Source organism: Aspergillus oryzae, chromosome 5 (genome assembly GCF_000184455.2).
Source record: "Aspergillus oryzae RIB40 DNA, chromosome 5".
NCBI classification, from domain to species: domain Eukaryota; kingdom Fungi; phylum Ascomycota; class Eurotiomycetes; order Eurotiales; family Aspergillaceae; genus Aspergillus; species Aspergillus oryzae.
In genome coordinates, this window is record NC_036439.1 from 492,806 (window position 1) to 515,854 (window position 23,049).

The following is a 23,049-nucleotide window of genomic DNA, read 5'->3' on the forward strand; positions in this document are numbered from 1 at the left end:
TATAGAGAAGCCTCTCTCGCTTGGGCCCAGCCACTCACAAGTCTTCGCCACTGTGGGAGTGAAAGTCTGCCATTATTGCACGAGCGCATGTCCTTCGTTATCAAGCAGACCTGCTTCCTTGACTAGCTCGTAGAATTTACCGCCGGACTTAATCAGATTGGCGGGTGTGTCAAATTCAGCCACTCGGCCCTTGTCCAACACAACAATCCGGTCAGAATCGATGATCGTGTTGATGCGATGGGCGATAGTGATGATAGTGCGATCCTGGAAGATACTACTGCGCAAGGTGCGTTGCAGTAATGCATCTGTTTCCACATCCACGGCCGCCTAAAGTCACCGTTAGTAAATACCGAAAAAGTAAATTGGAAGGAAAAGGCGGTAGAGGGGAAAAAACGGTGTGGCAAACTGGCCACTTACTGTCGCTTCATCAAGAACCAAGATATTGCTAGGCGTCAACAATGCCCGTGCTAGAGACACCAGCTGACGCTGGCCTTGACTCAGGTTGGATCCTATTGTGCCATGTTAGTCCAGCCCTAGTAAAATCCAACGTCATGCTGCTGCAAGCGCGAAAGGCGGCCAAATTCTTACCTCCTTCTTGAATTCGGGCATCCAGCTGGCCGTCCATGCTTACAACGTGATCTTTCAGTCGTGCATGTTCTGCGAGTTAACGGGTCAGTCAGCCATTCACTTTCTCCACATGCAAAGAGGTAAGCCCAACGTACCGAGCACACTCCACAGCTCTGTGTCATCATGCACATGACGAGGGTCCAGATTGTCCCGTACGGTGCCCTCAAACATGGCCGGGTCTTGGGGAATGATGGCAAGGCGGCCTCGCAAGTCAAACAGGCCAATAGTAGACACATTTAGCCCGTCAATGCTATCAATCAAGTTAGCGCAGCGCCAGCATGAACAGTCGGGCACTAGGACTCACCTAATGCTGCCACCATCTGGCTCGATGATGCGGAAGAGCGCCAGAGTAAGAGAGCTCTTTCCTGCACCTGTGCGGCCAACAACACCAATCTTCTCGTGAGGCTTGATATCAAGGTTGATATCCTTAAGCACAAGGTCGAGCCCAGGGCGGTACCGCGTGCTGTAGTTTTTGAATGACACCGCGCCTTGCGCTGGCCAGCCAATGGCGGGACGGTGCTTGAATATCACTTCAGGCGCTTCACTTGGGAGGCTGGCGTACTCCAGGACACGTTCCACGGACACGATGTTCGTCTCGACCTCGACCGTTTGACGAACGATCCAGTTCAGAGACTGTGTAATTTGAAGAGCGTACGACATGGCCAAACCAACCCTGCCCGGTGAGATACGGGAGCCAGTAGCGACTGAGATGATAGAAAGCGTCGCAGAGGCCAGAATAATGATTGAACCAATGAATTCAAGGCGGACTGCCAGCCACCTATTCGCGCTAATGGAAGGGAAGTAGGCGCGAAGGTTTTCATCCATCCGCCACTCATTTTCAAGTGTAAATCTGTTTTGCTGCTTATATGCGCGGATAGTCGAGATGCCTCCAAGAGATTCTTGGAAATGAGCATAGATGGGACTGCGTGTAACACTGTCCAGGCGCTTCAATTCTCGAGAAGTCCGCAGGTAGTACTTTTGATAACTCAGATAGATGTAGCCCAAAGGAACAACCAAGATGAGGAACGCAGGCGTCGACGACGCGATAACGCCCATCGTAAACAGTGCTTTTGCAGAGTTTCCAAACAACTACAAATGAGTTAGCCCAAGGTTCCCTCCAGAGATATATAAGACTTACCATGTTAAACGTGCGCGCAAGGACTTCATCAATACGATATACATCACTAGAACAACATCTATCAGATTCCGTATACAGCATGTCAGCCTCACACACACTTACCTTGAGAACCTATTGAGAATTCTTCCAGATGGTGTAGTTTCAAAAAAGCTCATCGGAGAGCGGAAGATTGCGAATGCCATCCTCTCATGTAATTTCCGAGATGCCTGACAATGTTCATTAGTATGGTCGCGGTCTGGATTAGCCAGATCAAAGGGTAGACGTACTTCAATTGAGCAGAAGATCCACAAAATGAGATTCTGGACGATAACTAGAACAGACGACCCTAGTCCAAAAGCTAGGTAGACGCCAATGAATCTGCCAACATTGGGGTTCTTTTGCGTTTCAGCAGCCTCTGACCAGTACTCGAGCCAGTAGCTGCCAGCGACCTGTGCCGTTTGTGCACCCAACAGAGCAGCAAGGTAAAAACAGACGGCGACGATGTTGCTGTTCTTGGCATATTCCCCGTATACACTCCACTTGACCTTACCTTGCTGTGAGGTTTCCTGAGTTTGTTTGCTCTTCAAGATATTCTCCTCGTCTCCTAACTTGCGCCTGGGGCCTTTCCAGCTAACGGTACTGGCGCGTCGCAAAGTCACAGTACTTGTTCTTCGGTTGGCACCAGATCTAATGGGAAGGAGTGAACCAATTTGCTGTTCGGCTTCGTCGGTGTCCGAAAGCTCATCAGAATCTGCGTTGTCGATTATCGTGGTGGAGTCCGAGCTTTCGGGACTAGCAAGGCCATTGTCGCTCGAGGTATCATCGTCCGAGTCGTTCATAGTAGTACGAATGAGGTTAGCAATTTCGCCCTTCATAGCCAGTAGCTGCTCATAGGTGCCCTTTTCAACCAAAGTCTTGTCTCGTAGCAATCCGATGAAATCCGCCTCCTTCAATACGGGAATCGCATTGGTCGCAAGAATTCTGGTCTTGCTGCTGAGAACTCCATTTGGTCCAAGGACCTTGTTGATAAGGTGCCGGCCCACATGCTGATCAACTGCTGATAGAACGTCGTCGAGAAGATAGATGTCTGCACGAGCATAAACTGCTCTAGCCAAGGTTAACCGAGCCTTCTGTCCGCCGGAAAGTGAGATGCCCCTTTCTCCAACCTCCGTTTGATCTCCATCCGGCAGGTTCTTGAAATCATCCAGCAAGGCGCAAGCTTCAACGGTGAGCTCGTAAAAGTCAGGATCCCATCGATGCCCAAAGACAATATTCTCTCGGACACTAGCGTTCATCACCCAAGGTGACTGTGCGACGTATGCGATACGACCACGGATAATGACTTCTCCCTCCGTTCTCCACAAATCGCCTAAAAGTGACTGGAGAAGGGATGATTTGCCAGCGCCGACACGGCCGACTATGCAACTCAATTCACCCTTACGAGCACTGAAATTGATGTTCTCCACGACGTGAGTGCCATCGTACCTGTTCCAGGTAAAGGACGCATCACGAATCCGCACAGACTCATCCCCGACATGGGACACTGGGTCCTCGTGCTTCACTGCATTGGTTTGTAGTTCCTCGGCGGTGAAATAATCAGTCAACCGCTTAACAGCCACGGAAGCCTCAATTATTGATGTGATGACCATAGGCAGGATGGAGAGTGGGAAGGTGAGAAGGTTGAAAAGCGTCAGAGCTGGGAACACCACCGAAGTGGTCAAAGGCCGGGGGTCCGTCAAAGCATAAACAGTAAATGTAGAACAGGATACAAGGAAGGGCGTAGACTGCCATGTGAAGTTTGCAATCGACTGCGTTGCTCCAATTTTGCGAAGGGTATTCAATTCCAGGTCGTTACGAATGTGACTAAGCTTATTCATAAAGGCAGTGTTCCAAGCATAAAGTTTGATGCTCTTGATGTTATTCAAAATCTCAGTCATCAGCCTTGACCTTGAATCCTTATTCTTCATCTGGACGAGTTGGAGCTTTTTCATCATCCGAGCTATAACTCCGTTCAAAGGGATCATAAGGATCATGACACCGATACCGGCGAACATGCTCACGCCGACGAGCTGATAGAGCGATATCATGCAGAGGGTGATTTGGAATGGCGCCGACCACAGCTGCGTACCAAATTGAGTCAAATCAGATAAACGCTGCTGGTCGACAGCCATATGGTTGACAATATCGCCGGTAGTCTTCGATGTACGGCCCTCGCTTGAAAGCCGAAGCGACTTGGCATAGATCATGGCCGTCAACGAAGACTTCACGCGCATACCAGTGTCAAAAGCTCTCTGGAAATATTGATGAAGGCACATTGTTTGCGATACCGAGACAAAGAACATCGCCAGGGCAATAGCAACACCCCGTATGATTGGCTGGGGGTTGTCAGTTTCATAAGAACCGATGAAGTCAATCAAAACTCGTAGAAGCTGAGGCTGGACAAAGGCCAGAATATCACTTCCGCATTTGATGATCGCACCTCTGGTATACGAACTACCGAAGGACTTGAAAAGTGCGATCCACAGAGATGGTTTGTCCTTTTGCAGTTCCTGTTCCCAGTTTTCTGCCAAGGTCTCCCCAGTGACGCGAGTTGTATCACGACGTCGGAGGTTCCACAGGTCATCTTGGGTCAGGAAGTTCTTGTAGCCAAACTTCATCATCGGCGTCATCCAGCTAAAGGTGAGCACCGAGAATATGTCCGCATATTCATAGGGACATTCATCTTCGTCACCCAGGGCATCGTAGGCGCTCTGCTTCTTGGGAACGAGGTATTCCAGTCCGAATTCGAGGAGCGCAAGCCCTAAGCTTATATTAAAGCAAACGAAGTATGGCAGGTTGTCCTCATAAGTCTTTTGTGCAACAAGCGAGCGCAACTTGATTCCATAGGCGATAGTAAAAAAAAGCCAGTAGAAGAGAACGACACCGTTAGGTTGCCTACTCCGCCAATGCTCGTAGTATTGAACTGTGAATATCACACACAGAGAAGCAAACACAACGACCGAACTCCAGAACCGAACGTCAGCCAACCAGTTATCCGCAAAAGTTTCGACCTGTATCGCTGCTTGAAGAGCCGTTGTGAATATCAAAGCTGATAGCACGATCTATTTTTGACGTTAGGTTAGTCCCAGATAACTTGATCCGAAAGGGTTCCGAAACCGACCAGTTTAGCGTAAAAATGCCAATTCTTCGACACTGGTTGGGGGATTCGCTTTTTGAGCAGAAACCAAATAGCACCTGCTCCCATGATTAAGCCCCATGCTGCAACAATAGCCACACCAAGGTCTAGGAAGCAAGGCGTCAGGTCAAACCTGAATTTGCTTAAGGGGCCCCATCCTTCGAAATTGCCGCAGAAAGGCTCTAATTTGGGTGATTGCAATGCTGACTTCAGGGTTGACGATCCCGGGGCAGAATCCCCGAGGATCGCCTGGGAGTTGCCCTCAAGCATCTTCGAACCCCGACTGCAGAATCCCTATCCCTTTCAACCCACAAGAAGGAAGGAAAAGGGAGTCATAAAATCTCCCAGGGTGCTTTCACGCAAATGATAGAGGCGATTGCGGGTGGGGAGAACTTTCTGATCGAAGATGATAACTGCGAGGCCAATCCTCTCGTGAGCTGCAAGCTGCTTACTAAATGAGACGGCCTAAGCTTCGGCGATAAACCGATAGGATTCTGCCGAGTTGCGAAATTCCGCCTAGCTTACCTTACTATTTCTCCTCCTATGACCATTGCAGTCTAGTCATTGAAGTGGATTCGTAAAGAGATTTTCTCTCCTTCAATCTTGAGGCTCCATTCCCTTGCTTTCTTCTCGTCCTGAGGCATGAAGCGCGACACTTGCATTCGGTGTTTATGACATAAGCCGGGCCATTGCATGTCTTGGCATCTTCAGAGCTTCCTATACGTCATGAATTGACTCAAAATTCTCTGAGTCAACCTTTTTTAGAATTCCAATCGTGGGCCAGTAATCTTTCCTGGGTAAACCATTCATTTCCGGGTGCGAAACAGAGGGGTTTGCTTACAAATTGCGATTGCTCTCACTATGAACGAATACGAAGAGGCTGCAAATGGAAACTGATTAAGCAGCACGATGACAGACTAGGCCAGAATCAGCAAAGCGCCATCGGTCGAGTCAGTAGTGCCAGTGCTCGGCATTGATTACCACTTCCATCAATTACATTCAGAACAAAAGACTCGAGTCGGGTGCTTAGACTCATTGTCTAGACCAGTATTACAGAGCTGCTAGAAAGGCGGTTGTATTGATGAGTTTACTTAACTGGTCATGAATCTCATGTGAACCAATTGATTTATCTTAGTAGTTAACCTAGGATCACGCTTCACTATGCCAGTGAGTGGATACCGATGCGAATATATATTTAAACTGAGTATTGGCAGTTCAACCGCATTCCTACCTCGCATGCCAATGTAGCTCCGAGTCTGCGGTTGTTCGATATGAGATGCAGCTCCATCGGAGTATTGCCCATATTTTAAGAATTCTAACATACTATCAGAACCCAATAATGACCATATGCAACGACTGTATCCAACGATAAGCATATATAATTGAAGAGGTTAATTTGGGCCAGAAAAATGCGGATCTCCTGTACTATGAATGGATCAGACTACGATGCGCTATAATATGCTGAGTGGGAGACTGTATCGCTTTGTCCATCATTGTGTGAAGCTGAGGAGTAAAAATAAACAAGGCAGATTCATGAAAGTTTAGTATACTCAGTACACCTGTAGAGATTGGCAAGCCAGTAATAGAGCTGTTAAATAAAGAGAGTGGATTGAGTCACTGTGACTCAGAATTAAACTGTGGATCGAACTTTTACGTCACACCTTTTAATGGTCGCAGATTTAATACTAAGACAGAGTACATTAAATATTCTGTATTCGGTGCCTTAAAGGCGGTAAAGCCTCGACAAGAGGGGCATTTGCTCTGCCGTCGCATTGCACTCTGTGATTTCATCGGCGCAACTCATCGCTTGTACATAATTTTCGTCAATATGGCCACGGAAGCTTCTATCGCGGAAGGGATCCTAAAGAGGCCGCTGTATGGTCCGTACTTATTTTGACTTCTTTCCGTGCTGCGCTTTCTGTTTTACATACAATCCCGTCACTGACGCCCGATTTAGTGTATGATCTTCCGCAGGAACTACTCGCAACGTTGAGCACCAAAAGCGAGGATGATGCGATAAGTACACCAGATAATGCAGTTAATACACCCGAAAGGTCCGAAGATACTGTACAAGAACATGCGGTTGCTACATCTACCTCTTGCGCCCTCTGTAATGTTTCTTTCTTGAATGTCCAAGAGCAGCGAGGTCATGTCCGGTCAGATCACCATCGGTACAATCTCAAGGCCCAGCTTCGAGGCAATCCCACATTGAACGAGGTTGAGTTCAACAAGGCGGTTGGGGAGTTGGACGAATCGATTTCTGGATCCGAGTCGTCATCGGAAGAGGATGAAGACGACGGGACGCAGCTCACTGCCTTGTTGAAAAGGCAAGCGAAGATCTCGCAAACAGGTGAAGAAGAGGATGCGCCATCGAATAAGCGGACCGGAAAGAATCCGTTATTTTGGCTTTCGAGCTCTCTTCTACCGTCCAACACTTCGTTAGGTGTATATAGGGCTTTGTTCTCAGATGCTGAACAGGAAGAGCCTATGTACCTTGTTGATTCTCTGCGGAAGAAACAACTAGCCCCCATCAACACGCCACGGAATAATGACCAGACTCAAGGGCCTTCTGCATCATCTAGCCCAAATGTATTCCTGTGTATGATCGGTGGTGGTCACTTTGCGGCAATGATCGTTTCCCTGGCCCCTGAAATTCACCGCAAACAAGGCGGCGTGGTCGAGAGGCAGGCTCGAGTGATAGCGCACAAAACGTTCCATCGTTATACAACTAGGCGAAAACAGGGAGGATCGCAATCTGCTAGCGATGCTGCTAGAGGAGCTGCACATTCGGCTGGTTCTAGTCTAAGACGTTACAATGAGGCTGCGCTGGAGAAGGAGATTAGAGAACTGTTATCAGATTGGAGGAAAATGATCGATGATGCCCAATTGCTATTTGTTCGGGCCACAGGCAGTACAAATCGTCGGATTTTGTTCGGTCAGTACGATGGTCAGGTTCTGAGGCAGAACGACCCTAGGTTGAGAGGGTTCCCCTTCAGCACACGCCGCGCTACTCAAGGAGAACTTATGAGATGCTTCAAGGAATTGACTCGCGTAAAAGTGAGTCAGATTGATGAAGCCGCCCTTGCAGCAGCTGAGACCAAACAACGAGAGGAAACATCAAAACCATCTACTCCACGGCCTCAGCAGCAAAAGCCAAAAGTGTCTAAGGAGGACGAAGCTGCTATGCTTCATACAACCCAAATACAGGCACTCATCCGTCGCTCTAAAATCCCAGCATTGATGTCGTATCTCTCTAAGAACTCGATTCCCTCTTCCTTCACGTTCCAGCCCTCAGATTCTCAGCAGAACTTCCGTTGTCCTACTGCTCTTCATCTCGCTTCAAACCTTAATTCACCAGCGATGGTTTCTGCCCTTCTTACCAAAGCGGAGGCAGACCCGACAGCCATCAATGGTGAAGGGAGAACACCCTTTGAGCTCGCAGGTGATCGGGCCACGCGTGATGCCTTCCGCGTTGCTCGTCACGAACTTGGCGAGTCGAAATGGAACTGGGATGTCGCCAAGGTGCCATCGCCAATATCAAAAGCCGACGTTGATAGCAGGGCAGAAAGGGAGCGAAAAGCAGCAGAGGAAGAAGAGAAAAATCGACGTAAAGCTGAATTACATCGCTTGAAGATGGAGGATGCCGCCAAGGAAGCTTTACAAGCAAAGCGCTCGGGTGGCAGAGCCTTAGGATCCGTAGAGAAGACTGCTTCCGAGAAAAGGGAGGAAGAAATGCGTGGCATGACGCCAGAAATGAGGATGCGATTGGAAAGAGAACGCCGGGCACGGGCAGCTGAAGAACGTATCAAGCGGATGCAAGGGAAGTAGCGAGCACTTACCAGCTGCAATTGATAGACAGAATAAGCCGGGCCTTGTTCTTCGATCACGATGCGCAAGACAAAAGGTATGCCGATTTCTTACGAATGATAGAAACGAATAAAAAGAGATACTCTTTTTACCTGGTGTATATATTGACATATGATACGAGAAGTGGGCTTTGCCTTACCTCACCTCTCCGTGTTTGCCGAATAAGCCTGTTTGCAGTATGAATTGAGGCGAACAACCGTCGAAGTAAAAAACCCTCGTCTAATAAAAGCCACACATTCCATCAATTCTATGTATGTACAATATATCAAGAGCAGAAAGACGAGAATATACAGCGCCCTTTCAAGACTTAAAAAGAGTGCTCATGAATGTTGATGGTAGTCACCTTCCAAGTCTTGCCATTGTCGGAGGTCGTCAAGCCAGAGGAGTCAGCATCAGTGAGGCCGAGGGTATCACGGAAGGTCAGGTCAGCGGAATCGAGGACGATGGTAGTATCAAGGTACTCTGTACAACGGTTTAGTTCTCTTTAGGAAGACGCTGAGCTACGGTAGTACTTACGGTGCGCAGCAACAGTGCTCTTAGAGGCGTTGTCCTGGGCCTCGACGGCGGTACCCCATCCTTGGGCCTGGCCAGAGCCTTCACGGTGTCAGTCATGGCGATTACCAAGGAGTAGGAATTAGGAACTTACTGGTTGAGAGGCTCGAGACGACTTCACCGTTGATAGACACTGTCTGGTCGTATTTGCCGGTACTATCGTTGTACTTGTCTGCATGGTGTTTGATTAGCTTCAAAACTGCGAGCAAACAAGGGTGCGAGCTTAGGGTAACTTACAATGCATAACAAGCTTGTCGCCTGCAGAGGCCGGAACTTGTTTACCGCCTAGTTGGGTTCCTGTTTCCCATCAGTAATGTGCACTTGTATATCTTTATTCGCATCCTTTACCCTGCAGAGTACTTGCCCATGTGCACCATTGGCCAGAGCTTGCGCCACAGTTTCTGTATGTAAATCGATTAGTATGTGTGACTTGAGCTGCAGTATAGTACATTGTTCTTTAGTCAAAGTACTTACGATGCAGGGTCCGAGAAAGACACAGCGAGAGCCTGGATCAGGTCACCACCGCTGGTACCCATTCCCGGCCAGAGTGCAAGACGATCTTCCTGAGGGCTTGGTGCTTCAGGCAACACCAGCGTAGTAGTCGCTTCACGGATCCATGACTTGGTAGGGCCGAGGGAGAACGCAGGACCGAAGACGATGTTATCCTGGGCATTGACCAAGCCGAGAATGGTGAGGGAGGCAAGGCTTCTGAGACCGCGCATTTTCAATGTCGAGTTGTGATGGGCTGGTTTTGTGTATGGCTTGAGAGGACAGCGAAGGAAAGCTTGCACCCTGGGGGTTATTTGTGTTTATATGGTAGTCGGGCTCATCCGAAGAAGGCCCGTGGAAGGGCTTAGATCTACATAATTTCTCCGTTTGGCCCGTGAATGTGAGTCGATAGTTTCATTCCTTAATATCCTGAAACTGGCGGTGGATTAGCCCGCGGGTCATGGTGCAGCTAAGCTCCGGTCAGGGGCACACTAGTTTCACATCGGCAGATGTTGTGGTGTGGCTATTCTTGTCCCTGTCTCAATGTTATATAGTGTTTTGACTCCACGAATGTTTTGGATAAAGCCCTGATAAGTGGAAGAACTTGTTCTAAACAATGATTGGTGGGTTGTTAAGGTAGGGCTATTGCCGTGAGGAGTTTGGACAACGATCGGCAGTTGAATATCCCAGGTTCTATATTCAACTTATTCTAGACTCAATGCCATATACTACGCTCCAGAAAAGCGTTCAATGAATTAACATGACATGGCCAATGTACTTTCCTTGTGGTCGATCGACCCTCCTATACAAATGTGGTTTGATATTGTATCTCTATAGTAATCTAACTCTGAAACATTACAAATTGTCATGTAAGTGTCCGATATTGTAACAACCTTTTCCCCAAAGCTCCTATAAAATTAACTGGGAAAGGGGAATGTTCTTGCGAAGAATGGTGTGGGACTACCGAGCTTTATACGGTCGAAACTAGATTTAGAGTTGCTGATGATTTAGGAACCCTGATATAGTATACCTGTGGCTTCCGGATGTTAATTAGTTTAGTATCTCTTAGATGTATAGAAAGTACTAGTGGCCCCGAGAACAATATGGAAGACTGCTTCTGATGTGACGTCGTGATTTGATACCATAGCAGGTGACATGCACGAGACCTTTAACTTCCTCGACACGTCTCTCTCCCAGCAACGAATCACAGTTCCTACACCTCCATTCATATCACTCCTTTACACCATTTATGTTATCTATGTGAAATTGCATTCTCATATGGACAACAGGCAATCAACTAGCCCCATTCAACTCTCCTATTCGGTTGTACTATGTCGTTCTTATCAACACCTATTCACCTTGTTGGTACTGTATCAGTGTGGGATGCACAACTCAAAAGGGATATCGATTCTTTCCCTATATACAGTAACGCAGAAGTATACGTAGGTCGTGATCAAAGGCGCTGGTATGTTGCCCTTTATTTCGCTTCATCGAGAATTTCCGACACTGACTGAGCCCAAGCAACCATGTCGTGAAGGACCCAGTCATCTCCAACATCCATCTACGGATCTACACAATTATATTTGACCGAGAAAACCCCGATGAAGTTGCGCCTTTAGTATATGCTCAAGACCTGTCGATGAATGGCACCTCATGGAACGGTTACCCTATGGGAAAGGGCAGGGGAAGTTTTCTTCTTAGTGACGGTGATGTACTACAGTTATCTCCGAGGCTCTCTCTACATATCCGTTGCGCTGCCCAGGGGAAAGAAGATTGTTTTGACATGCTTCAAATGATAGAGATGAAGGCAAGTCTCCTTATTTCCCGCGGGCCGCGTTGTGTTTGCTGATCAACGGCAAAGGTGTTTGAAGACCAGTACAAAGTTACACCGCAAAAGTTGGGATCTGGAGCTTACGGACAAGTACACATGGCATTTAAGAAGAGCACCGGTCAGCAACTCGCGTGTAAGATTGTGGACCTCCGAGCTTTGAAGAACAAGGTTATTAGGGAAGCAGAAGATCAGCAGTCTAGGCACTTTAAAGAAAGCACGTTTCCCCACAGCAAAAACAGGTTACTCGTTATTCGTGCTTTTAAGGAATCACTTCAAAGGAAAATCCAGGGGAGACTTGACGTATACAGCCGCGAGGCCAGGATACTTGAAAGCCTTTGTCATGTAAGTTTCGTATTCACAAATCATTGCCGATCCTGACATGGTTAGCCCAACATCATTAGGATTGAGAAAGTCATCGAATCGAGCAATACAATGTGGGTTCCTAGATGCTTTCTCTGGGAGTTAACTAAATCTGAACAGTTACCTCTTCCAGGAGCTCGTGACTGCTGGTGACCTATTCTCCTACATCCAGTATAAAGGCGGAAAATTAGATGATATTGAAGCCGCAGTCATCGTGCGACAGGTCCTGATGGCCTTGGACTATCTGCACCAGCGGGGAATTGTCCATCGTGATCTGAAGCCAGACAATATTCTTATGACATCTCTAGCAGATGGATGCAGAGTCGTGCTCACTGATTTCGGATGCGCCAGACTTGTGCGGCCAACTATTGAGCGGATGTCTACGCTGATCGGCACATTCGACTATAGCGCCCCGTTAGTATGACGCAAGCAAAAATGGCCATGGAAGCTAATATTTCTATATAGTGAGATGCTCAAGTCTAAGCAAGGCTATACAAAAGCCGTAGATTTGTGGTCGCTGGGCTGTGTAGCAGCCGTACTCCTGACCGGGGACATTCCATTTAAGAACTCATTGACAGCTCATCCGACAGATCTTTCTCGAGAGCGTGATCTTGAGAAACTCGAAGCCGATATGGACTGGAACAGAATTGGACAACGCGCGAGGGACTTTGTCCGCAAGCTTCTCGTGTTTGATGAAACGAAGCGCATAGACGTTAAGCAAGCGCTGAATCACAACTGGTTCACCAACCCAGCTCATCGGGTGGAGTTCGAAGCGCTATACCGACGAGCGATCAGGGGTTGGCAGCCTCGTACGCATAAGGGTCCTCTAATTACCGATCTAGGTAGCTTAATGAGAATACCAGAGCAAAGGAGCGAAGCCATGCAGACCCTGTGCTCTGACGGGTATTCGAGGGACCATTCAGGACAGTCATATGCTACTGAAGACATGCTATGTCAGATAAGGGATTCGCCAACACCGTCAGGCTCACAGGAATATGAGTTACGTCGTGGACATTCCGCGTCCATGTCCACGACTCTTTCAGACCCTGAACTCCCGCCGCACTGCTGGGTAGGATATGCAGACACGAGTCCACCAAGATATCCACATAAAAATCAAGACCGAGATTTTCCCTGCCCAGATCCAATGAAATTTATCCTGCAGGAGCAAGTTCCTCACATGCAAGCCTTCAGTGCAGGATATGGTATGACTTGATCCGCCTAGTAACCGGCAGTACGCGGATACACGCCTATTCACAAACTATGGAAATCAAGGATTCACTTTCTATGTTGAAAGGGGGTTCATTGTCTTGCAGGCAAACACCAAACGGGGCACTGCATCAAAAAGAAAGGCCGTCATGAAAGGTGAACTCTCAAGAAAGCTAAGAAGATGCCCAAGAGCAAGTAGTAATCAGGTGGTGATACGTAGTCCGAACAAGAAAAACCTAATAATAGAAATACTTCTGACCTGAATGTAATTTTACTTTCAATAGTTTATCGCCCGTGTAAAGCAAAAGACTCGTGTAAGCATGCATTGAGTTCTTCACAGCCCGACTTCAACTTACTGCTGAAAAGGTATCGTTTAGGCGATGCAGACGGTTAGACCCAGGCTCATGCACGCATGTATTGAAGGTCTAGAAAAACAAAACCTAGAAGGAAATAGGGAAAAGTTTCCTTCTGTAAAAAAAAGGAGAGACAACAAAGCCAGACCGACATCGGTTCTATTTTTGTCGAAACAGGCACCTCGCCGAATGGCCGACGTCAGCAAAACTGCTAGTCATGAGACAAAAATAGGTCATAGGATACAGCGACTGGGGGGAGCAAAGGATAGTCGAGAAGGGATTAGTCAAAGCTAGCAAAGGGGGCAAAAAGAAGTGAAGAGGGAGCAGTACGGTCTACAAAGTGGTCTTCGACGATGTACCATGAAAGGGTTGAGACGGGCTACTGAACTTGGGTAGCCATATGATCTTGCTAATAGGGAGAGCTAGGAAGACGCGACGAGGGAGAAGAAGGTGTCTGGTCCAAGGTACCTCCTATCCCCTCTCAAAGGACAATGTTCAATGGGTCTGATTGTACCCTTGATTTGGTAACCCTACGTCTATTATTAGCACTCATTTCCTTTGCACTGTGCATTCAGTCTATCTCGACTGGAGGGTACGAGGTTGTCAGCGTTCGTGTTATGTAAGGCGCCGCAATGGCGGATTAATTCATTGGATAAATTTGAGATTATGGAGGGTGAAGACGAACTAGGGACCTGTGTTACTAAGTTGAGTAAAAATGGGTTGTCCTGAAGGAGTCAAGGAGAATTGACCTGGGATGTGTGGTGATATCAGCGGGGGAAGACATTCGCTCGACATGCCTTGTTCTGTTATCGATAGGGGGAAGTCAAAGAAGGTCGATCTTGAGGGAGGTTTACAACCCTAAAGACAAAGAAGAGGAGCGAAACGTGCCATTGGAGGAGAAAAAGAGCGAAAGCAGTCTTACCAGCCACCCAAAGGCACAAGAAAGGATATCATCTATACAAAGGATCTACGGTGTGGCATCATAGGCGGAAAGGGATCAGACCTTACCACAACCGGTAATACAAGGACTTGCATCTGTCAAATGATAATGCAGGTGCGAGTTGAATGTTCTGCAGACTCGTGCCCTGTGAGTGTAGTCTCCACTGTGCGGCGATTTCCTCGCATCTGGTTGCACCGGTTCCTGATACCCCTTGCATGAGTCTTGGATTCCACCTGGAGGCTGGGGTGCAGCTGAAGGGTCGGCGTTTTCTTTTTTGGGTTTGGCTGTCTCGCAGTAAGCTTTCTTAGGATTCAGGGTCAGTGTTCTTTGCTTTTACCTGCTACTGAGGCGAATAGTAGGTTGTCATTGTTGGATGATTGTATGAGGGGTGAGTAACCCTTCCCAACCTCCTGGTTCCTGTACTCCTCTGTACTCCCATAGAGTATCAATGAGAGAAGGCTTGGGCCATAGTTTACTTTCCTTTGGACCATTCGCATGATATGTTTTTCCCGGAAAGAGGTTAATCAGCTGTAGTTAACGAGCCTGATCTGTGGATTGTCATCTCTGCTGATGTCGATGCAACTGTACCGTCCACCAAGTGGTACCCTGGCGTACTCGTAGAATTTGCTGCAGCAGTCTGCGAGATAACGCGACATTGTGGATTCCGACCAAATCCCCGAGATCAAGGATCAGTACCACCTGATTGTCAACGCAAGGCAGCGCAATTGCCCGAATGCGCGTCCGTGACGTGTGGTGGCGGGGTTGCAGCTCTAGACAAGGAGCCCAATAGATCTGAATCAGGACACACTAACCAACAGCATATGCTCCAAGACACAAATAGAAAGGGACAGTCAGGCAATACCAGATACTGCCAATCGTATCATCAACTGATTTGTTTGAGTTCCATCGAACCTCGAGCAAGAATGCGGGAGTGACAACCCTTGGCCCTTCAGCGAAGCAAGGAGGTCGCGTATCTCTGATAAGATCGTGCACGATAGGAGGAATTTTATCTAGCCACCTCATTTTCTCGGACGATTAGCCGGATTAGCAACGCCTTGAACAGGGGCTTGGCTCCTGTTCTCGTTCTTTTTCTCGCCTAGTCGGAGGACGATAATATCGCTCATGCAGGTGGTGGGTTGATGTTCGTAACGTGACCTTGTCATCTGAAGCCTTCAACGGCCGGAGCCTTATCAGTGCCGCCTGTGATTGGTCTACGCGTAACGTGTCACGACGCGGATGTACGCGACGCGTTCGCGATTCCGATAGTGTGGGATGCAATATAACCCAATTGGGAATAAGGAGTATAGAGATGATCCAATGAACTCAAGTCAATTGAAGACAAAAGTGTTGCCTGATGATTGATTCTACGTTTGGGATGGAGGTGCTCTTTAATACTGATTTCCTGAAAGGGTTCATGAGCGGGATGAATCAATGTTGAAGCTCCTCAAGGAAGAATGGGAGAGGATGGAATCCAGGTCTACACTCTAATCTTGATCTAGGGTATATCGAGGAGCGATTGTACTCGTTGTAGGGTGAGTAGAAGATAGGGAATGGATTACATGTGTTTTGCTCGACATTATAGTCTAATTGTCTGTGTAAGTGGCTACTGTAGAGCTTGGCCAATATCGAATTCAACCGCCACATATGCTCCGCTCCGATGAAGAGCATTGATGCTGCAAGTGACGATTCTCATGCATTGCAGCAGCTGCAATGCAACTCGAAATCCGTGCTGCAACGGCACGGGCCATGGAAGAGGATGTCGTCAGGTATTGCTGACAAGGAAAAAGTGGGATGATGCATGGCAAGCAAGGGCGTGAGACGGAGCTGGTCGCACGCCCTGTCTTCAGTAAAGTCAAAAATAAACCCGTCTCGTGGGTGGCTTTTCGGCGGTTTTTTTTTTGCTCTCTCAGATAATGCCTTGCTTCATGCATCCCTCTTTGAAGACTCCCTTTTGTCCTTGTCTCACTACAGCCGAGAAGAGGGTGGGTAGGGGAGAGATTGTAGTTCTTTGTAGACCTTCATAATAGAGCCATTCCCCTGGAACAGGGAGAAGAAGAGAGCAACAACCCTGAGTAGAAAGAAAGAGGGAGAGCAAAGGAACCCTAAGGGATATGATTAGACTTGAACCATCAGTCATCCTTTGTTAAGACATTCTTGCCTTATTGAGAGGGACGTTCGTTTGCTTCAGTCCACCTTTTCATCATTGTAATTGAGAAACTTGCACTCGGAAGTGGTTTCTTTCGTCATTCTTTCGACACATATTTTGCAGGCCAGTTTTCAGCAGTGGCTTAACCAGTGGAACGGAGTCGACAAAGCACTTTGTCGTTTGCGGAACATTCCTCTCCTTTTCCCGTTGCTAAAGTTATCGTTCCTGCGCCACTCCCACTCATTTCCCCAACGTTGATCCATCTACCCACTCCCTCATCATCTATCTATCAACGTACTCTTTCACCTCGTCGCATCACTCGGAACCAGTCCACCGTGAAGCGCTGATATCAAGATTCCTATCGGTTTGAGTTTCACCACCCAGTCTCTCCCGGGTCTTATCGTGACCTCCTCCGGCGCAAATCCAGCGCTGCCCGCGCAACCGGCGCACACAGCAATCGGCGATCTTGACCAACCACCACACCTTCTACCATCGCACATTCTTTCGTCTCTCCATATCTTTCCCACGCGATCTTTACACATCTGCGCAATCATGTTGCTTCCATCCGCTCTACCTTGCGACATGCGCCGCCCCGCGACTCAGGCGCGCCTGGACCCCAGCCGCCAATTCACAACCCCCCCACCATCCGACGATGACTTCCCATGTAGCAATGGTCTCTTGGGCACCTGTCGCGCCCTCCAATCGCTTCTAAACGCTTCACCCGCTCCTTCACCACGATGCGCAAAACCAGAGCGCCTTCAAAGTCCCCTTCACATCAGACCCATGCCTTCCGTCCGGTCGCGGTGGCAAAAGGACCCTAAGCCATCACCTAAACCTTCGCGAGGCGTCAACAAACGCAAGCGCGATCGCTCCGAAGTAATTGAGGACACCAGCGACACAGAAATTATTACTCGTGGCATTCGATTCTCGACCCCGAAGCGCACTCGCCACGCCCCCTATGAACTTCCTTTGGGTCTCTCGCAATCAGACTTTTATGCCCTTCACTCTCCACCAATCTCTCAGTCGCCTCCATCGCCTGCACACTGTCGTCAACTGGAACTGAGTCCCGAACAAAGCGCACAGTTGTTCAATCCTGACGCAGTGTTGCCATCTATCGAAGTGACACAGGAAACCCTGTCCACCGAGACATGGAATGCGGACGACGACCAGCGCCTTGTCGAGCTAGTTCTTCAGAATTTCCAGCTATCCCAACGAGATCTGGAGGACTGCGCGCGACGCATGGGCAAAGATGATGCCATCGTCGGACGTCGCTGGCAGGCCCTTGTGGGAGAGGGAAATGTCGGATTACGAAGTCGGCGAGTGACTCGTCCTCGTTGGCTATAGATGCCTCTCTCTTCACGACTCTCTCTCTCTTTCTATCCTTTCTCCTCATCTTTTCTTCACCCTTCTATGAACATCTTTGACGGATACCCGGTATCATGTATTCTACGGGCTCACGGTTCACTTTTCTTCAACTCCACACCGATGTATTACTACCCTATCTCTTCTTCACATTTGTCTTTTTTATCCCCGCGACTTCTGGACTGAAATCGTCCTATCCTGTATTTCTTTCGTTTCTGTTCACCTAATGAGTTCTATGTATTGTTGACTGTACACCAGAGAGTGTGTTTCCTTTCTTCAATTTCTTGTATGATTTACCCTTACCTTTTTTCTTTTTCTTCGGTATTATGATGTGCATTATTAGTTGCTTTTTATCTTACTATATGGACAATGGTCCTGAGTCTGGGGATACGAATGGCTTGGAGTTCAAAATCAAGGATCTTATTTCTCCTGCAATCTTGGAATTATTTTCGTAGTGTGGTTAAACTTGTAGATATTACTCTGGGTAGATGGGTTGAGATCGGTAAACAAGGATTAAGTTTTGGTATGATTATTTATCTATATATCTTTTCTTCCTTGAATGTGGTGATTTGAGTGGATGTAACTAACATGACTGATTAGCTAAGGTTTACTTATAGATTGCCTCGGAGTTGCCTCCTGAGTGGTACTATGAAGGAAAATGATTTTGCGTTGCTTCAGTTCCTCTCGTAGCGACATCTCATGCTTATTCTATGTTCCAAGAGTTGCAAAGTGGTGGTAAATGGGCAGAAGATTTATTATAGAAAAGGCTCCACAGAAAACTATACAATTATAGTCTCGCTCATACAGTACATACATATCCAGGAAAGAACAAGGACCATAACGCCATACACCCAGCTCATGGTTAGTTAATAGATATTGGTGCTGATAGTGATATTGATAATGCCATTGCTAATATTATAGAAGAATGGTGAATCTGGCTGCCTGGCCTGCAGTGACAAGCTAGAATCTATTGTATCGTTAGTATTGGACACAATGGTAGTGAGATGAGATAAGGCTGGAGGGTTGACAAAGAACGCACCGAATTTCGTAACTTCCTGCTCGAGTCATATACCGTACCCACTTCACACTGCTATAGTTGCTCTTCTCAAAGACCTTGAGATACCGGACCAACAGTCCGCTACTCGTGAACATGAGAAGGCTGAACGAGAGACTGAGCGGCGGCCGGCTCCAAGCCTTCTGATGTGTCATGCTGGTGAGCGTTGCCTCGGCCGTGAGCACGTACTCGCTTCCACCAGAGAAACGGGCGATCTTCCAGACAATGTTGTTGTGTTCGGGTTCGTATTTGGCGCGGCCTTGACTGGTGCGTTCGGTGGTTTTGGCTGTGTTGAGCGGCGTCGGGATGCGAATGACGACGTTCGTCGCGAAGAGTTTCGAGCTATAGTTCGCCTTGATGGCGACGCTGTATTCGACCTTCGTCGTACCCACTTCCCTCACGATGGGATGCACCTTGAACGGGAGGTTTACGTTCTCCGTCGCGCGGTATCGCATGAGCTCGAACTCGCCGTCCGGCGGAACGAACGAGATGATGCGGTCTGCGTCGAACCGGCCCAGTTTCACGCACTGGTGGAATTGACAGTCCTCAAGTGTGACGGAGCCCGCCGCGGCGCGAGTTCCCTTCGTTGTCATGCCCCGTTGACCGGACTCTGAGCCACCAGCCGCATCAGTGTCGAGCAGTAGGCGATCGTTGAGGCCGAACTTGCACTCCGGTGTGCCGGAGAGGTAGGCGCGCATGACGATCTGGCCGTTGACGTCGGCGCGGAGTACGGTGCCAGTCGCGGACATTAAAAGATTGACATCTTCGATCACGTCAACAAAGGCCTCGTTCTTGCGGTATTTGATATCGGAGCGGCGCCAGGAGAGCGCGCCGGTGGCTTGCATGGTGATGCGGCTTGAGTCGGTGGGGTTGTTGACGATGGCGGATTTGACTCCCTCCGTCGTGATGTACATCTTCAGAGTGTCTGTTTCCGTGTTTTGGGGGTATCCGAAGTCGAGGATCTCTGGATCATATCTGTTAGCTCTCTGCCCTCACTGTCTGTCTGCTCTCCTTTTCCTTGAGTCCTTGCTCCCATGTCACCTTCGCCCCACCACCCGCATGCACAGCTATACCATAGCTCACAAGAAAACAATGTGAAAAGAACTCACCATCCAGCAGCTCATAAACCAAAACGAAATTATTCTTAACCGCCTCCTCGTCGAATTTCCCAAAGTAGCTCTTCCCCAGCATCACCAACCGATACAAAAACTCGAACACGAGCGCCGCATTGGCGTTGCTCTTGGTCACCGCTACCAGATAGATATTTTCGTGCTTCACATGGCTGAACGTCGTGGATCCTAGCGTGAGAATGGGCGAGCGAACTTGCGGGTTGGAGATGACTTGGATGCGGAAGATGTCGGCCAACCGGGGGCGGCAGTCATTGCGGAAGGCACGGAAGATGAGGTTTTCGCCTTTTTGGTTGAAAATTAGGATACCGGAGAGCATTGTGGAGGGGTGAGAGGGGAGGAGGGAGGAGAGGAGGGTAAAGGGGGAGTGTTAGGGAGGTTGCGAAAAGTTCGGGGGGTGGAAAGTTGGGTTTAGAGATCGGCGTCGAGTGGAAGTAAGCTTCTGGACTGAGAGACGTGGGGAATCGTTTTAGCTGCGGCCCCTGTTTTAAATATACCCCCGTCCACCAAATAATAAGAATCTCAACCATAGCTTTTATGCCACTCATGCACTTATTCACTCAATGATGATTGCATTAATTTTTTTTCATAGGCACTATTGTTTTCCTAGCCTGTTCCTGACCTTCAGAGCCCTCTTGTTATGCACAACCGGCATATATGACATACACCGAACGAAGCGAACTATAGACACAGACTGTATACAGAATATAAACAGAGATTCCCATCCCATAACGGGCGAAGACCAAAAGGGTTTGTGGCAAATTCAGAGACATGGTATCAACGATCTGAAATCAAGGACGTGGATATCGTCAAATCGAAAAGATGTAAGGGTAATCAAGAAAAACATCCCAAGTCGCTAGAATCGTGCAGCTGCAGGTCGCAGCAAAGAAAGCAAAAATTAAAAAAGGGGTTAAAATCAAGAAATACAGTAAAAGAAGAAGAAAATAAAAAGGACTTCAAAGCATCAAGTCCTAAACCATCCCACCTTTTAGACTTAGACCACACCACTGCTCGGTCGAGTCCCGGGCAGTGATGGCCCACGCTCACTGGGAATGATGCCAACCTTGGGGTCGGGAATCTGTATGTCCAACGACATGTAAGCCGTCCGTCGAAGGCTCCAGATATATACCCCGTCCTTTGCGCCGACCTCACGGTTCCAATTGTCCACCCAGTCTTCTATTTGCTTGAGCTGGCTTTTGACTCCCGTGGCCCCTATATCCTCCCAGATCCAGCCAGTCAGCAACGCCAGTGCTCCATCTATCCAGTTTCGAAGGCTGAATGGATCGAATGCCTTCACAAGCTTGTCATTGACCGTAGCAATAATCCTGCGGAATTCCTGCTCAGGCAGTAACGGATCGAGAATCTCCGGATACAGGTTGGAAAACGTCGGGGCCAGATCTCCCCTAACCATCCAGTCTCGCCGAATCCGAATAATGCGTGTCGTATGGTACTCCTGGGATCTCACTGATACATGCGGGTTAATATGAGGGTAACACGGATGGGCTGGTCCCCAAGCTAACTCCTCTGCCACATCGTTTTCGCCACCAGGATGTTGCCCTGTATGTGACGGTATCGAAGCAATCTGTGCTTGCGACCGCAGAGAGGCCTGTGATTGAATATGTCGGGGGCGCTCGTCGAGGGGGTTCGATCGGTCGACCACGGGGTCTTGACTCAGATGTGCCCGGTCGGGCGGACGAATACTTTGTGCCTCCGGACTCCCATGATTTCCCGCCGATTCTGGCATTTCCTGTAACGGCCAATCTTCGTTGAAGGTACCACTGCGCCTTTGCGCTCGAGGCACTGCGATGCTGGAGCGCCCACTATCGGTCTCGCCCTGGCTGCGCTCCACCACTAGACTGTTCGGGGATGGGGTGAGTCGGTTGCGACGTTGCTCGGGAATCGACAGGAGAGGGTATGCGTCGCGGTGCGTCTCGAGACAGAGATTCTCTTCGGAGCCCTGGAAGGGATGAGGGACGGTGATCGGCGTAATTCGCGGGACGTAGTTGACAGGGTTCGCGAGTCGAACCGAGGGCGGCCGTAAGATGGAGGAGGGAGTCCAGAAACCCTTGTGTCGCGGTATGGATCGGGAGGAGCTCGTTGGTCTGGAATGATAGGCCGATGACGATGCACGCTGGTGGGACTCCCACGAACGGCGCGGGCTTCGATGGCCACGCGGGGGCAGGGAAGACTCTTCAGCCTCGGGCGGGGATATAAGAGGAGTATCCCGAGCCGCGAAAGACGCCGTTTCCGACACGGGCGACGAGTCGAGAATATATGAGAGACCAGAAGGAGGAGGAGACACGGTGACAGGAAGGGCCGTCGTGGTGAAGATTGCAGAGAGAAGAAAAGCAACACCGAATTGATGAGCAGACGAGGAGGGATGCTGATTGGCGGGCGAGAGGCAGAAAGGGGCAAGGCAAGGGTCACGACTCGGTCAAAGCGCGACATTAGTCGCTGTGATGTAAAAAAATAAGTATTGCCCTCAATATGCACTTCTAGGAAAATGAAGAATTCTATGAGAGCGACAATGGTAAGTGAAATCTGGAACTCTTTATCGTATGTTCAATCCGTGATGTTTTTCACTTCAATAGTTCTTTTCGTCGGATCTTTCGGCGGATGGGTCAATATGAGCCCATTTCCTATTTGGACCCAAAAACAAGACGAGGACAGTCAATATGAGCTGGACAAAGCAAGAGCAAGTCAATGGACGAGAAGTAAACCGAACGGCAGATGTGACGGGATCTCAATCTTCTAATCCTAATAAATAAATAACCCTCCTCCTCATCCTGGTGCATAACACCCCCCTGACGAAACAATAAATGGATCAATAGCCCAACCGGAAA

General features: G+C 48.6%; 8 protein-coding genes across 8 annotated transcripts; 3 read left to right on the forward strand and 5 right to left on the reverse strand.

Annotated features, from left to right (window-relative positions):
* Nucleotides 1–72: 72 nt before the first annotated feature.
* On the reverse strand, nt 73–5,189 carry AO090701000710 (ATP-binding cassette glutathione S-conjugate transporter YCF1; the record flags this gene model as incomplete). Its single annotated transcript, XM_001823463.1, has 9 exons — nt 73–327; nt 418–509; nt 589–657; nt 723–877; nt 932–1,716; nt 1,766–1,811; nt 1,868–1,971; nt 2,032–4,845; nt 4,905–5,189. The coding sequence occupies 9 exons, from the start codon at nt 5,187–5,189 to the stop codon at nt 73–75; spliced, it is 4,605 nt and encodes a 1,534-aa protein (XP_001823515.1).
* A 1,558-nt stretch (nt 5,190–6,747) lies between these two features.
* AO090701000709 (putative C2H2 finger and ankyrin domain protein) lies at nt 6,748–8,747 on the forward strand (the record flags this gene model as incomplete). Its single annotated transcript, XM_001823462.3, has 2 exons — nt 6,748–6,799; nt 6,877–8,747. 2 exons carry the CDS (start codon nt 6,748–6,750, stop codon nt 8,745–8,747), a joined length of 1,923 nt encoding a protein of 640 aa, XP_001823514.1.
* Nucleotides 8,748–9,093: 346 nt separating this feature from the next.
* AO090701000708 (uncharacterized protein) lies at nt 9,094–9,582 on the reverse strand (the record flags this gene model as incomplete). Its single annotated transcript, XM_001823461.3, has 4 exons — nt 9,094–9,248; nt 9,303–9,380; nt 9,433–9,510; nt 9,576–9,582. 4 exons carry the CDS (start codon nt 9,580–9,582, stop codon nt 9,094–9,096), a joined length of 318 nt encoding a protein of 105 aa, XP_001823513.3.
* Nucleotides 9,583–9,669: 87 nt separating this feature from the next.
* On the reverse strand, nt 9,670–10,060 carry AO090701000707 (uncharacterized protein; the record flags this gene model as incomplete). Its single annotated transcript, XM_023237180.1, has 2 exons — nt 9,670–9,739; nt 9,813–10,060. 2 exons carry the CDS (start codon nt 10,058–10,060, stop codon nt 9,670–9,672), a joined length of 318 nt encoding a protein of 105 aa, XP_023092259.1.
* Nucleotides 10,061–11,158: 1,098 nt separating this feature from the next.
* AO090701000706 (uncharacterized protein) lies at nt 11,159–13,809 on the forward strand (the record flags this gene model as incomplete). Its single annotated transcript, XM_023237181.1, has 6 exons — nt 11,159–11,292; nt 11,898–12,000; nt 12,046–12,092; nt 12,139–12,432; nt 12,484–12,756; nt 13,755–13,809. The coding sequence occupies 6 exons, from the start codon at nt 11,159–11,161 to the stop codon at nt 13,807–13,809; spliced, it is 906 nt and encodes a 301-aa protein (XP_023092258.1).
* Nucleotides 13,810–17,215: 3,406 nt separating this feature from the next.
* Nucleotides 17,216–18,007, forward strand: AO090701000705 (uncharacterized protein; the record flags this gene model as incomplete). The annotated part of the gene is made up of 1 exon (XM_001823458.1): nt 17,216–18,007. One exon carries the CDS (start codon nt 17,216–17,218, stop codon nt 18,005–18,007), a length of 792 nt encoding a protein of 263 aa, XP_001823510.1.
* Nucleotides 18,008–19,003: 996 nt separating this feature from the next.
* AO090701000704 (AP-2 complex subunit mu) lies at nt 19,004–20,525 on the reverse strand (the record flags this gene model as incomplete). Its single annotated transcript, XM_001823457.3, has 2 exons — nt 19,004–20,043; nt 20,189–20,525. The coding sequence occupies 2 exons, from the start codon at nt 20,523–20,525 to the stop codon at nt 19,004–19,006; spliced, it is 1,377 nt and encodes a 458-aa protein (XP_001823509.3).
* A 675-nt stretch (nt 20,526–21,200) lies between these two features.
* Nucleotides 21,201–21,950, reverse strand: AO090701000703 (ERF4 family protein; the record flags this gene model as incomplete). Its single annotated transcript, XM_023237183.1, has 1 exon — nt 21,201–21,950. One exon carries the CDS (start codon nt 21,948–21,950, stop codon nt 21,201–21,203), a length of 750 nt encoding a protein of 249 aa, XP_023092257.1.
* Nucleotides 21,951–23,049: the final 1,099 nt, after the last annotated feature.